At 49.7% G+C, this 15346-nt stretch overlaps 1 protein-coding gene across 2 annotated transcripts in view; it reads left to right on the top strand.

Annotated features, from left to right (window-relative positions):
- The window catches only part of VRTN (vertebrae development associated), a 72268-nt gene extending 58594 nt beyond the window's left edge, over positions 1-13674 (top strand). Inside the window, exons 1-2 of one of the 2 annotated variants that reach the window (XM_011981515.1) lie at positions 2887-3126; positions 10468-13674. In XM_011981515.1, the coding sequence (XP_011836905.1) occupies positions 10469-12577 (2109 nt within the window). In that variant the 5' untranslated portion in view covers positions 2887-3126; position 10468 and the 3' untranslated portion in view covers positions 12578-13674. Of the gene's footprint in view, positions 1-2886; positions 3127-10467 lie in introns of those variants that run through there. The other variant, XM_011981516.1, reaches the window with a different exon arrangement.
- Positions 13675-15346: the final 1672 nt, after the last annotated feature.

The raw sequence follows: 15346 nt of genomic DNA on the forward strand, positions 1-15346 counted from the left end.
AAAAAAAAAAAAAAAAAAAAAGTGTTCACTAGAAAATGTAAAAGTGGCTGGGCACAGTGGCTCACACCTGTAATCCTAGCACTTTGGGAGGCTGAGGTGGGTAGATCACTTGAAGTCAGGCGTTCAAAACCAGCCTGGCCAACATGGTAAAACCCCATCTCTACTAAAAATACAAAAAATTACCGGGGCCATGGTGGTGGGCACCTGTAACCTCAGCTACTCAGGAGGCTGAGGCAGGAGAATCGCTTGAACCTGGGAGTTGGAGGTTGTAGTGAGCCGAGATTGTGCCACTGCATTCCAACCTGGGCAACAAGAGCAAAACTCCATCTCCAAAAAAAAAAAAGAAGGAAAAGGAAAAGAAAAGAAAAGAAAAAGAAAAAGAATTTAAAAAAAGAGAAAAAAACAAAGAAAAAACAAAAGAGAAGCTAGAAAAATAAACACGTATATATGCACATAAAAAGATGAAAATGGGTTGGGCATGGTGGCTCGCACCTGTAATCCCAGCAATTTGGGAGGCCAAGGCAGGAGGATTTGAGCCCAGGAGTTCGAGACCAGTCTGGACAACATAGGGAGAACCTGTTTCTATTTAAAAAATATATATATATTATCTGGGCGTGGTGGCGTGTGCCTGTTGTCCCAGCTCCTCAGGAGGCTGAGGTGGCAGGATCACTTGAGCTCGGAGTTTGAGGTTGCATATGAGCTATGATCTCACCATTTCACCCCAGCAGCAACAGAGTGAAACCCTGTGTCAAAAAAAGAAAAGAAAAGAAAAGAAAAAGATGAAAATGCATAGCAAAAGGACTGGCAGATGGGCATAGTAGGGGGAATGTGTTGGGTATGAAAAAAGGGCTTGCTTACCTACTCTTTTTTTTTTTCCTTTGTTTTTGAGACAGGATCTCACTCTTTCACCCAGGCTGGAGTGTAGTGGTGCAGCGGTGCCATCATAGCTCACTGCAGCTTCTACCTTCTGGACTCAAGCAATCCTCTGGCCCCAGCCTTCGGAGTAGCTGGGACTATAGGCATGCACTACCACATCTGGCCATTTTATTCTGTATTATTTGAATCTTTCATAAAGAGAATGCTTAACTTGTGTAATTCTAAGAAAAACGGACTGGATTAGAAAAAAATATACTGAGATGTTAACAATAGCTGTCTTTAGATAATGGGATTATAGGTAATTTTTCTACCTTTTACTTTACTTTCAAAAAATTTCCCAATTATTCTATAAATAACACTCTTACTTTTGTAATGGAAAAGCCAACAAACCTTTTTGTTTTTTTGCTACTTTCTTTTTTAAAAACACTTCGAAAGATTCCATTAGCCTTTAAAAAAATTTTAAATTATCTTCATTGCTTTTTAAAAGGATAGCAAGTAATGTAGATGTTTTTATGAACTGTCAAACGGCACAGAAAGAACACAGTGTGGAAAGAAAAGGTATTTCGTAATTCCATCTCCTTCTATGAGATAACCACTATTCTCTAAAACTTTAAAAATACAGCATATTTATATTAAGAGTTTAAAAATAATTTCAAATTAACTGGAAAGGCTGAGAACTGGAATACACTTTCTTTGTACCAAGCAGAGTTCTAAATGTTTTAAATTTATCATCTCAGGAATTTACCCAATGACTCTCTGGGGTAGATGTTATACCCCATTAACCACAAAGTCAGGCTGGGAGGGGTTGAACAATTTGCCTAAAGCCACACTCTAGTAAGGGGTAGGATTGGCATTCAAACCCAAGTCCAAGACATCCGCTAAGCCACAGCCTCAGGCCACTGCCATCATGGTGGGTGGGGCGGGTGTGATTATGTTGCAGGAACTGGACTTGAGTTCAAGTGTGACGGCCCTTCTTCCAGTGCCCTGGGAAAGGGTGTTTAGTGAAGGACTTTTTGCTTTTGGTGATAAGTGTGGAGCTGTGATTGAGAGAGGAGAAAATGATAATAGTGGAGCTGGAGCATAACGGATATTTGAGGGCATTTTACAGTGGTTGCCAGGGGAAAGACAGCACGGAGGAGTGATGGGTGGAATTGGAAAGAAGCAGCTAGCTACAGTACTCCAAAGGGTTAAAGCCAGGCTGGAAAGCCCCTGGGGGGTGGGGGGGAAGCTGCCACCAAGGCTGCAATCCTGAGGCCTTCACCTCCCCCATCAGCAGGGGCTGGACTGGTTCCTCCTGGGATTATTTGAGGCCCCTGGGCCCTAGGTGAGCCATGGGGGAGGGACCGAAGCTGCAGGTACTGCATGCCCCCACCTTCCAGTTGGGCTCAGTAAGTTAGGTGCCCTAGGATAGGCCCCCTGGCTCCTGACAGATGCAGCTCTGGCCCAGGCTTGCTTTGGGAATGAGAGGTGTTGAGCCTCAAGCCTGGGGGATGCTCAGATAATGGAGAATGGTGGAGATGCAGCCTTTAGAGAAAGTAGGGCCTTCCTGGATGGGAAAGGAGCCTGCACCATGGTGGGGCGGTGAGTAGCTCTTCAGTCTGCCTGGTTCTCCCTGTCTTACAGGACCAGGGTCGGTGAGAGCTTCCTCACAAAGAGATGCATTTTGAGGGTTCAGAGAGCCTCAAGGTATTTCACTTAAGCAATCATCCATAGCTAGTTTCTGGGCCCCAGCTTTGCTCTCTTCCACCTCCCCTGCAAGCCTGGCCACAGACTTTCTTCCCCTAGGTCTTTCGATCTGAACCTTCTCCTCCCCTTCACTCCCCTCCCCCCAAACTCTTTGGAAATCTTTCAACTTTCTTTCAAGTTTTCTCTGGGCAGTTTGGGGTTTGTTTCAGAGCTGGGTCAGGGCGCTTTAACACCCCCAGCTGGGGAGAGTGGATGACAATAGCTGCTATCACTTTACCATTGGAAGTGACCCCCGAATTTGCACTTCTTTCATCTTGGTACAGAGCACTTGAGGGTGGGCGATTTCCTGGGGGGAGTGGCTTAAGCCGCTTCCCCACCGGCCAGTTGGCTGTAGACGGTCCATGCTCAATGGTCCTCTACAGATATGAAACTAGTTCTGGAGTGAGACGAGCTCGACTGGGAACGCTGTCTGAGAAGGCCTTTCCCCACAGGGTGACTTAAATGTTCCAGGCTGGAAGGTGGAGCGAGAAGTGGATGCCCCCAGGGCTCTGGGTCACCCTCCAGGTCAGTAAACCAGCGAGTTTCCTCAAAACTAGGAAGGGTGGGGGTGCCCTGTACAGTTTGGAGGCTCCAGCGGGGTCAGGGATGATCTCGGGACCCTACTGGGCCCAGGTCAAGGACTGACCACGTGAAGATGCTATGTGGTGTGTGTGTGTCTGGGTGTGTATGTAGAAGGAGAGGACGCATTGTTTCAAGTTCTCTTTCTCCCCACCCCCACCTCCACCTCCAGCCCTGTCCCCACCCCCACCCGTCTGCCTATCTCCCTTCCCCACCCTCCACAATGGTCTGGCCTCGGTCCCTCCCCAGGTGCCCGGAGCTTCTCAGGCTGGATCCCTTGTCCCTGCAGCCCCAGACCTGCCAGCTCCCTCTTTTGCCACTCATTGCCTCCTGGCACCTTAAGGGGCAACCAGGATCCTGTGCTGCTTCCCCTTGTGGGCTGCACTCTCCCTCCCTTCCAAACACGTGGTCCAGTAGAGCAACTGAACTGGGCTGGATTGACTTGGTGGCCTCAGGCCCACCCTTGTGACCCAAGGTGCAGCCACTACCCTTGGTGGTGGGAATTTCCTTGGGAAGTCGCAGCCCAAATGCTTGGCTGCCACCAGCCAACCCTGGCAGCTGCTCTTGCCTGGCTGGGCCTCCAGGGCCACCGGGGAGGGAGCCAAGATGGCTGGCGCTCCCTTAGGCCCTGGCAGGGTGCAGCCTGTGCAGTCGGGCTAGTGTGGCCAGGCCAGGGAGGGCAGGGCAGAGAGGCACGGAGCAAGGCTGGGTGAGAAGTCAGCCATCCAGGGGAGAATCAAACCCACAGCCTTACTGAGACCTGTGTGGGCCATGTGCGGGTTGACGATAGAGAACACAGCGCCTGCTTTGGGAGGGAGAGGAAGAAAAGGGAGGGCTGAGAACATGGGATCCATGGTAAGCTAGAGCCCAGGATGAGGCTGGTAGGGAAGGAGTTTGTTCTAAAGACCAGGCCAGCCCCATAACAGCAGATCTCTTGCCCCTCCATCCCTTGGCCCACCCAGATCCCTGGCTCACTGCTAAGACGCGGGGGACAAGAGGCCAGACCTGGGTTCTGAGACCCCATCTGCTTGAAATAAAGAATGGGAGAGCGGGGAGGCTGACCTTGGTGAAGGCGAGGCTGTGAGTGCCCTGCAGAGTAGCCTGTGGCCATTCATTCATTCCTTGGCTTTACTGGTGCTAAGATCCTGGCTGGATGCCTCTGGATGTCCTGCCTTTACCCCCTCCCTTCTAATCTCAAGCAAGAGGAGGGGAGAGCCTGTGCAATCCAAGGGCGCCTTGCCTCCTTGGTTTCATACCTTTTTAGATCACTTCTAAGAGTTGTGGGGGCCAGGGCAGGCCAGCTGGGCAAAGTCCATAGATTAGCTATCACTTTTTGCACCTCCTTCCCTGAATGCACCTGGCAACCGGCCTGTCTGCTTTGCATTGCACTTCTAGGAAGACAGCCATTGCCAAAAAGACTGTTGCACCTGAACCCCATCATCAATTGTCTACTTAAGCGTGATAGGCTTCCCCGTGCAGCCCCTACCCTTTCCACACGGCCCTATTCTCTGGTGGGCCAATCCATCTGTGGGTTGGGGGTGACTGTGGAGCTGGTTTTCCTTAAGCTTTTGAGGAAGCCAGAAGTGGGGTATCACATACTTGTACCTCGTACCTCTTTGGGGAAGAGGAAGGAATGAGATTGGGTGGAGCCGGGTGGAACTGGGCCCGGAAAGAGTAGATAGGGTGGGACGAGTAGGGTGGGGAAGGGTGGGGACTGTGCAAGAGGAAGTGTGGCATATCTGGACGTTGTGTTGGAAGGTATCTGGACACCGCTGCATGAATTCAGGCAAGTCGACTTTACCTTTCTGGACCTCAATTTCCTTATCTGTAAAATGGCCAACTTTGTCTCAAAGTCCTAAAAATCCGTATGTTTGTGGATCCGTTGCATGAGGAGCATTTTGGGTGATGGAATTATAGTGGTTAGAAGGGGAGCTTGAGAGTCAGGCTGCTTAGACTTTGTAGCTTTTAAAAGCTGTGTGGTCTTGGGAAAGCTACTTAATGTAAACTCAGAGACTCCAGGTGTGAACTCAGACTAAGGATCCTGTAGATAATGTAGGTGTGATAGATTGTAGTTCACATGGAAGGAAGGTGAGAACCACATATAAACAAAATTACCTCTGAAAACCCTGAACTCCAAATGCTTAAGGGTGAAAAGCTGGCAGATACTTGTTAACACTTGGGGGAACATCATGCTCTGCTCAGGAAATCGGCTAATTGCGTGTAAGGGTATAAAAAATCATCCACACAGCTTCAATATATTGTTCCGTCTTGTTTTTCCTGAGATTTTGGTTGAATTACCTAGTTAAATGCACATAGGAAGCAGTCAGTGAATGGTGGCTATTTTCCTAATTTTGTTTACAAAGTCTCTAGCCGAACACTCATTTGTATGCAGCTGTAAAATAGCATTCAACAAGTGACATCATGCAAGAAAAACAAAAACCCACCATCTTGCTTGTTGACATGATTGTCTGCCAAAATGAAAAAGCTGGTCTAGGTGTACACGGTTTGTTCTTCAGGGTTCATTTTTAAAAAATTGTATAATGTAAGTGCTGTCTTTACTCAGGACTGATACGGTTTATTTCCTGAATCCAAAGAAAAGTAATAGTTTTCTTTTTAAAGTAAATATAAAAGGCATAAAAGTTGACAGATTAATAAAAACCAGCTTCTAGAGTTAAATCATATGGTACAAATAGAAATAAGGTGAGAGGTTATACCAGATTTGTTATACACATTTTAAAGAAATCTACAGCCTAGAAATTTTATCCAAAGGTGATTCTGATTACCAATGTTTGTTTTTTTCATTTTTATTTTGTGTTTTTTCTGTTGTTGTTGTTGTTGTTGTTTTTTTTTGAGACAGAGTCTCACTCTGACACCGGGCTGGAGTGCAGTGGTGTAGTCTTAGCCCCCTGAGGCTCAGGTTATCCACCTCAGCCTCCCGAGTAGCTGAGACTACAGGCACGGGCTACTGTGCCAGGCAATTTTTTTTTTTCATAGAAATGGGGTTATGTTATGTTGCCCAGGCTGGTCTCGAACTTCTAGGGCTCAAGCTATCCACCCACTTCAGCCTCCCAAAGTTCTGGGATTACTGGCGTGAGCCACTGCACATGGGCTGATTAACAATTTTTAAACAACTTTCCTTCTTTGATTATCAAGTAAAATTCTGGTGGGTGTTCCCTCAGTACTTTTTAATTTTTATTTTTGAGACAGAGTCTCGCTCTGTCGCCAGGCTAGAGTACAGTGGTGCGATCTCGGCTCACTGCAACCTCCGTTTTTTGGGTTCAAGCGATTCTCCTGCCTCAGCCACCCAAGTAGCTGGGACTACAGGCACAGGCCACCATGCCCAGCTAATTTTTTTTTTTTTTTTGTATTTTTAGTAGACACGGGGTTTCACCATATTGGCCGGGGTGGTCTTGATCTCTTGACTTCGTGATCCGCCTGCCTCGGCCTCCCAAAGTTCTGGGTTGAGCCACCACCACGCCTGGCCTCAGTACTTTTAATTTTTTAAAAAAATTTTATACTAAATTACAATTTGCATTCATACATTCCTTTCAAATGTAGCTGTTTTGTTTTGTTTTGCTTTTTTGGGGACAGTCTACTCTATTGCTCAGGCTCAAGTGCAGTGGCATGATCATAGCTCACTGCAATCTCAAACTATGCTCAAGTGATCTTCCTGCCTCAGCCTCCCAAAGTGCTGGGATTATAGGCGTGTGCCACCACACCTGGCCTTAAGTATACAGTTTGATGAGCTGAAAAATGTATATACACAAACACCGTTTTTAAACCTAAGGCTCATTCACCTAGAACAATTTATTGAACTCTGAGAACAAGTTTAATCTGAGAACACGGTCTGAGAAACCAGAAAGGATAATGGTCCCTCTTCTAATTTAAAAGCAATGTCTATGAAGGAATACCACTCTGCTTTGCAACTGAACAATAAAAACATACCAGTAATCGATATGATTAGTTTTGTGTTGAAAGGTGGTTAATGGTTTAAACAGGAGATGAATAACAGACCCTAAAGAGCATGTGGGGCCAGGCATAGTGGCCAACATCTGTAATCTCAGCACTTTGGGAGGCCAAGGTGGGTGGATCACCTGAGGTCAGGAGTTTGAGACTGTGAGACCACCCTGGCCGACATGGTGAAACCCCATCTCTACTAAAAATACAAAAATAAGCTGGGCATGGTGGCATGTGCCTGCCACCACAGAGGAATAATTACTCAGGAGGCTGAGGCAGGAGAATGGCTTGAACCCTGGGGGCGGAGGTTGTAGTGAGCGAAGAATGCGCTACTGTACCCCAACCTGGGTGACAGAGTGAGATTCTGTCTCAAAAAAAACAAAAAACAGGTTGTGCACATGTACCCTAGAACTTAAAGTATAATTAAAAAAAAAAAGAAAAAGTGTTTGGTTTCAACTAGCTTATATTGTGACCTTGGGCAAATCAAGTTAACTTCAATTGCCTCAGTTTCCTCACCTGTAAATTGAGGGTAATGGTAGTACTTAAAGTATCAGTGTCAGGATTAGGACAGTGCATGGCAAATAGTAAATGCTTGGTGAATCATAGTTATTAGATCTTGGTGCAGTGAATAGATTGTTGCTGTTCCTTTGAAAAGGCTGTTTTTGTTCTAGGGCAGCACTTCTCAAACTTTTTGGTTTCAGGACTCCTGTACAGTCTGAAGACCCTGAAAACCTTTTGTTTATGTAGCTTATATCTACCAATGTATATTGTATATAAAATCAAAACTGAGAAATAAATAAAAAAACCTGTTATACAGTAACAAATAACCATTTTTATGAAAAAGTGACATTTCCAGAGCAAAAAAAACTACCTATTTTTTTTTTTTTTTTTTTTTTGAGATGGAGTCTCACTCTGTCGCCAGGCTGGAGTGCAGTGGTGCCATCTTGGCTCGTTGCAGCCTCTGCCTCCTGGGTTCAAGCAATTCTCCTGCCTCAGCCTCCTGAGTAGCTGGGACTACAGGCACCCGCCACCATGCCCGGCTAATTTTTGTATTTTTAGTAGAGATGGGGTTTCACCACGTTGGCCAGAATGGTCTCGATCTCCTGACCTCGTGATCCACCCACCTTGACCGCCAAAAGTGCTGGGATTACAGGCGTGAGCCACTGCGTCCAGCCCCATGGGTTTCTTTTGTACTTTGAATGATTCTTCTAGAAGTGCATGACTTTGTAACAGCACCCATTGGCTATTTGGGAAATGTTCACTGAGTGATGTAGATCTTTAGTGGAAACAATTGACAATTCATTATACAGCATAAAAAATTATATTTGTTAGGGCTGGCATGATGGCTCACGCCTGTAATCCCAAGCACTTTGGGAAGCTGAGGCGGGCAGATCACTTGAGGTCAGGAGTTTGAGACCAGCCTGGCCAACATGGTGAAACCTTGCTTCTACTAAAAATACAAAAATTAGCTGGGCATGGTGGCATGCACCTGTAATCCCAGCTACTCGGGCAGCTGAGGCAAGCAAATTGCTTGAACCCGGGAGGTAGAGGTTGCAGCCAGTTGAGATTGTACCACCGCACTCCAGCCTGGGCGACAGAACGAGACTCAGTCTCAAAAACAAACAAAACAAAACAAAACATTTGTTTATGTCACCACTGATCTCATTAGAAAAATCTTTGGATATTAGGAAGCTATTAAGATCACTGTAATGGATATAGGTTTCCCAAAATTGGAATTTTCAAATGGAAGCTCATAATTTTTTATTGGTAGCAAATAGTTGTTTCCCTTGAAATGACAGGTTCATTTCATTCATTTTTGAGAAAATATCTGCCAAATATATCCGAATCTGAATGACCAGTGTGTTTATTAGACTTTCTTTCAAGTAAAAATTGTACATCATGCTAAAGGGAGCTAATTTATCAGAAAAGCAGAACAATCATCCAGTGGAGACATTCATCGTACCTCGGGTTGCAGCAAGCGTGTTATGAGTATGACCCATTTGATTACACCCAGTATTGAAAAAGACATGTACTTAAGGATCATGGTTTTCTTTCTTTACTTTTTTTTAAAAAATAGCATCGTTTATATTTATTTATTTGAGACAGAGTCTCGGTCTGTCACCCAGGCTTGAGCACAGTGGCACGATCCCTACTCACTGCGGCCTCCACCTCCCAACTTCAAGTAATTCTCGTGCCTCAGACTCCTGAGTAGCTGAGATTACAGGCGCGTGCCACCATGCCTGGCTAACTTTTTCTTTTTTTTGTATTTTTAGTAGCGATGGGGTTTCACCATGTTGGCCAGGCTGGTCTCGAACTCTTGACCTTAAGTGATCCGCCTGCCTCAGTCTCCCAAAGTGCATGAGCCACCGCACCTGGCCTCTCTTTTTTTTTGAGACAAGGTCTCACTCCTGTCACCCAGGCTGGAGTGCAGTGGTGTGAGCATTGCTCACTGCAGCCTCGGATTCCCAGGCTCAGATGATCTTCCTGCCTCAGCCTCCCAAGTAGCTGGGACTATAGGCACATGCCACCATGCCCGGCTAATTTTTGTATTTTTTGTAGAGATGGCATTTTGCCATGTTGCTCAGGCTGGTTTCGAACTCCTGGACTCAAGCAGTCCACCCACCTCAGCCTCCCAAAGTGCTGAGATTACAGGCATGAGCCACCACGCCCAGCCAACATCCCTTTATTGTCTCATTTATGCCCGGAACAACTCAATCAAGCACATTCTATTAATTTTTTTTTCCCCTTTTGGAGGCAGTCTCACTTTGTCGTGCAGGCTGGAGTGTAGTGGCTTGATCTCAGCTCACTGCAACCTCTGCGTCCTGGATTTAAGTCATTCTCCTGCCCTAGCCTTCAGAGTAGCTGGGATTACAGGCTCCCGTCACCATGCCTGGCAAATTTCTGTATTTTCAGTAGAGACGGAGTTTCACCATGTTGGCCAGGCTGGTCTCGAACTTCTGACCTCAAGTGATTCACTTGCCTTGGCCTCCCAAAGTGCTAGGATTACAGATGTGAGCCACCGTGCCTGGCCTATAATGCAGATTTTAAAACCCCATTCCCATTTTATAGAAAATGAACAGAAGCATAGACAGGTTAAGTGACCCAAGGTGACCAAGCTTATGTCAGAGCCAGGATTCAAAGCCACGTTCCAGAGACCACACTTTTCCTCAATACCATTCAGTGATGAACCAATCCCGTCTGTTCTGGGAGGATAGGAGCAGAGAGACATTACCTTTTACCAGAAAGTGCAGGAGTGGACAGGGCACCTTTGTTAGTCATCATCTGGGCACTTCGACCTGACCACTGCCCCTCTATCTTTTGTCCTGGCAGGATGACTTCTCGGAATCAGTTGGTGCAGCGGGTGCTGCAGGAGCTGCAGGAGGCAGTGGAGTGCGAAGGCCTGGAGGGTCTCGTAGGTGCTGCCCTAGAGGCCAAGCAGGTCCTGTCTTCCTTCACTCTTCCCACCTGCCGGGAGGGAGGCCCTGGCCTCCAGGTGCTGGAAGTGGACTCGGTGGCCCTGAGCCTGTATCCCGACGATGCTCCACGGAACATGCTGCCGCTGGTGTGCAAGGGCGAGGGCAGCCTGCTGTTCGAGGCGGCCAGCATGCTGCTGTGGGGTGACGCGGGCCTCAGCCTGGAGCTGCGGGCCCGCACAGTGGTGGAAATGCTGCTGCACAGACACTACTACCTCCAGGGCATGATCGACTCCAAAGTGATGCTGCAGGCCGTGCGCTACTCCCTGTGCTCTGAGGAGTCCCCTGAGATGACCAGCTTGCCCCCCGCCACGCTGGAGGCCATCTTCGATGCTGACGTCAAGGCCTCCTGCTTCCCCAGCAGCTTCTCCAACGTGTGGCACTTGTATGCTCTCGCCTCTGTGCTCCGGCGGAACATCTACTCCATCTACCCCATGCGCAACCTCAAGATCCGGCCCTATTTCAACCGTGTCATCCGGCCCCGCCGCTGCGACCACATGCCCTCCACGCTGCACATCATGTGGGCTGGTCAGCCCCTCACCAGCCACTTCTTCCGCCACCAGTACTTTGCCCCTGTGGTGGGGCTGGAAGAGGTGGAGGCTGAAGGTGCCCCTGGCATGGCCCCAGCTCTTCCAACCCTGGCCCCACTGTCATCGCCGGCCAAGACCCTGGAGCTGCTCAACCGCGAACCTGGCCTCAGCTACTCTCACCTGTGTGAGCGCTACAGCGTCACCAAGAGCACCTTCTACCGCTGGCGGCGGCAGTCCCAGGAGCACCGGCAGAGGGTGGCTGCCCGCTTCTCCGCCAAGCACTTCCTGCAGGATAGCTTCCACCGGGGGGGCGTCGTGCCGCTTCAGCAGTTCCTCCAGCGGTTCCCCGAGATCTCCCGCTCAACCTACTACGCCTGGAAGCATGAGCTGCTGGGCTCTGGCACCTGCCCGGCCCTGCCCCCCAAGGAGGTGCTGGGCATGGAGGAGCTAGAGAAGCTGCCAGAGGAGCAGGTGGCTGAGGAGGAGCTGGAGTGCTCAGCACTGGCGGTGTCAAGCCCTGGAATGGTCTTAATGCAGCGGGCCAAGTTGTACCTGGAGCATTGCATTTCCCTGAACACACTGGTACCCTATCGCTGCTTCAAACGTAGGTTCCCTGGCATCTCACGGTCCACCTATTACAATTGGCGGCGAAAGGCCCTCCGGAGGAACCCCAGCTTCAAGCCAGCACCAGCCCTCTCTGCTCCTGGGACTCCCCAGCCAGCATCTGTTGGGGAAAGGGCTGTAATTCCTTGGAAGAGTGAAGCAGAAGAGGGGGCAGGGAAGACCACGGATGAGGAGCCTCCCACCCCCCAGGAGCTCCTGCCACTAAGGATGCCCCTGTCCCGTTGGCAGAGGCGTCTGCGCAGGGCTGCCCGCAGGCAGGTGTTGAGTGGGCATCTCCCTTTTTGCCGCTTCCGCCTCCGCTACCCCAGCCTGTCACCTTCTGCCTTTTGGGTCTGGAAGAGTCTTGCTCGGGGTTGGCCCAGAGGCCTGTCCAAACTCCAGGTGCCAGCCCCCACCTTGGGCAAAGGAGGTCAGGAGGCTGAGGAGAAGCAGGAGGAGGAGGCTGGCAGGGATGTCACAACTGTGATGGCCCCACCTGTGGGGGCTTCTTCAGAAGATGCAGAGGGAGGGCCTTCCAGAGAGGGAGCCCTGCAAGAGGGGGCCACAGCCCAGGGCCAGCCCCACAGTGGGCCCCTGCTGAGCCAACCTGTGGTGGCAGCAGCGGGTGGGAGGGATGGCCGGATGCTGGTAATGGACATGATCGCTACCACGAAGTTTAAGGCCCAGGCCAAGCTGTTCTTGCAGAAGCGCTTCCAGTCCAAGAGCTTCCCCTCCTACAAGGAGTTCAGTGCCCTCTTCCCCTTCACTGCCCGCTCCACATACTACATGTGGAAGCGAGCCCTCTATGATGGCCTCACCCTGGTAGATAGCTGACAGGGAGGTACAAAAGGGGCTGGGAGGAAGGGGGACCAGTTTGGAGAAGGTCAGGGACCGGAGCTGACCCCAGGCTTGGCCAGGATGTCCTTTGCTCTGGGTCCCACAGTGTCTACCCTAAGTCCAAGGGTATATTTGTGTTATTTTCTGGCTCTAGGACAGACAGTGCCAGAAATCAGCCATCTGGTCTCCTGTAGGAAGCTGTGGGACCAGAGATGTTCTCTTTGGTTGTTTGCTGGTCACATTTTTACTGTTATGATTTAGTTTTTGGTTTTGATTTGAGTGGGTTGGCTGGCCCCCTTGCTGGAGTTGGAAACTGTATGTATGTCAGGGGGTTTAGAGGGGGGTTGCTTAGCTAGAGCTGCTTTCAGCTTTTCCTGGGGACAAAAGGAGCATCATAGCATGGTTATCAGTCCCACTGGGCAGAACGTAGATCTTCAGTTTCTTTTGGGGGTTGGCATCCTCTTTACTCAGTTGTTTCCCGAACATTAGGCTCAAATATGGGGGCCAGATGTGGTGGCTTATGCCTGTAATCCTAGCACTTTGGGAGGCCAAGGCAGGAGGATCACTTGAGGCCAGGAGTTAGAGACCAGCCTCGGCAATGTAGTGAGACCCCATCTCTTGGAGGGAAAAAAAAAAAAAAAAAGCAAACGTGGAGCTGATCAGCAGCTTGTGCCTGGCGTCCCCAAGGGAGAAGGTGCCAGGTTCAGCATGAGTAGCAGCAGGGATGTATAGGAAGAACCACCGCTGGCCTCTAAGGAACGGCATTGAGGCGCCAGAGATCACTGAGGGGCTGGCCTGTCCCCTGCAAGGAGTGTGGTACCAGGTGGGGCAAGGCTGGGAGGAGATGCAGGCTCTGGGGGTTATAGCCCAGAGTCTCTGCTTGTGGGTGCTTGATCCACCTGCTGGGACCCTGCAGTCCTCTGCCAGCCTGGCTGGCTGTTGGGGATTCCATCTTTCTGCTGAGCGTCTCCTTGGAGCTGGAGGCCCATCTTCAGTGAGGGATCACAAAGCGGCCAGGCAGGTGGGAGACTGAGTTTGCCTTGTCCGAGAGTAAAGTTTGAAAACCAAAGAAATAAAGTGATGTGGTGCCCACAGTGCTTGGTCTCTGGTATTTGTTTTGCCAGGATGTGATTGCCCATTCCCTTGCTCCCCTTTGGTTTAAGGGGACAAGAGTGACCTCTGTCTCTTGATGGGACACACTCAGGTCTAGGGCTTGGGGGATGAAAAGAGTTATTCTGGGGACTCTGAATTGGATCTAGAAGTGACCTTGGGTGCTTTTCCAGCTGAAGGGTGGGGCTCTGGCTACCTGGAAATGCCCTCCCTCCCATGGGAGAAACCTGGCATTCCCAGTAAGGAAGGGGCTGCTGCCACCACAGGTTGGCTTGAAAGGGGCCCACTGTGAGGCTGGCCCTGGGCCATGGAGGCCAGGCCAGCACCTGGAGTCAAATCTGTGCCAGGCATTCTATTTAGTCCTTGCAATGTTCTCAGGCAGGTAGGCCCAGTCACAGATAAGGACACAGCCTTACAGTGGCTAATTTGCATGCTCCCTCTGCCTGGTGGGACAAGGGTGAAGGCAGCCTCCTGTAACGAGCAGCAGCAGGGATGTAATGGGAGCGTTAAGCCCAGGCCTTTGCCCATTTGGTGAGGGAGGAATCATTAGGGAAGAAGTTCCCTTAGGCCCTTCTCCTCCTGTCTAGGTTTCCTGCAGTGGTTGGCATCCTTGTACTCCTGGGGAGTCATTCTCGCCTCTGCTTTTTATTCACACCACATCCAATCCATCAGCAAGTCCTATTGATGCTGACTCCAAATGATACCCAGAACCCTCTCTCCACTCTGCTGCCATTGTCTCTGCTGGCGCACATCGGAGCTTCCTACCCCATCTCCCTGCTTCCCTGCTTCCACTCTTGCCCCTATACCCCTATACAACCCATTATTTTTATTGTTTTTTGAGACAGTCTCACTCTGTTGCCCAGGCTGTAGTGCAGTGGCGTGATCTTGGCTCACTGCAACCTCCACCTCCCGGGTTCAAGCAGTTCTCTGCCTCATCCTCCCGAGTAGCTGGGACTATAGGCACCCACCATTATGCCCGGCTAATTTTTGTATTTTTGGTAGAGATGAGGTTTCACCACCTTGGCCCGGCTGGTCTTGGACTCCTGATCTTGTGATTCACCCACCTCGGCCTCCCAAAGTGCTGCAACCCATTATTTTTATTTTTATTTTTATTTTTGAGATGGAGTCTCGCTCTGTTCCCCAGGCTGGAGTGCAGTGGCGCGATCTCGGCTCACTGCAAACTCCGCCTCCCAGGTTCACACCATTCTCCTGCCTCAGCCTCCTGAGTAGCTGGGACTACAGGCGCCCGCCACCGCGTCCAGCTAATTTTTTGTATTTTTAGTAGAGATGGGGTTTCACCGTGGTCTCGATCTCCTGACCTTGTGATTCGCCCGCCTTGGCCTCCCAAAGTGCTGGGATTACAGGCATAAGCCACCGCGCCCGGCCACCATTATTTATATATTTTTTTGAGTCAGAGTCTTGCTCTGTCACCTAGGCTGGAATGCAGTGGCACAATCTCAGCTCACTGCATCCTCCACCTCCTGAGTTCAAGCAATTCTCATGCCTCAGCCGCCCGTGTAGGTGGGATTACAGGCATGTGCAACCATGCCTGGCTAATTTTAGTCTTTGTAGTAGAGACGGGGTTTCACTATGTTGGCCAGGCTGGTCTCGAACTCCTGACCTCAAGAGATCTGCCTGCCTCAGCCTCTCAAAGTG

The sequence above is a fragment of the Mandrillus leucophaeus genome, unplaced genomic scaffold, assembly GCF_000951045.1.
Source record: "Mandrillus leucophaeus isolate KB7577 unplaced genomic scaffold, Mleu.le_1.0 Scaffold228, whole genome shotgun sequence".
Classification (NCBI taxonomy): Eukaryota; Metazoa; Chordata; class Mammalia; order Primates; family Cercopithecidae; genus Mandrillus; species Mandrillus leucophaeus.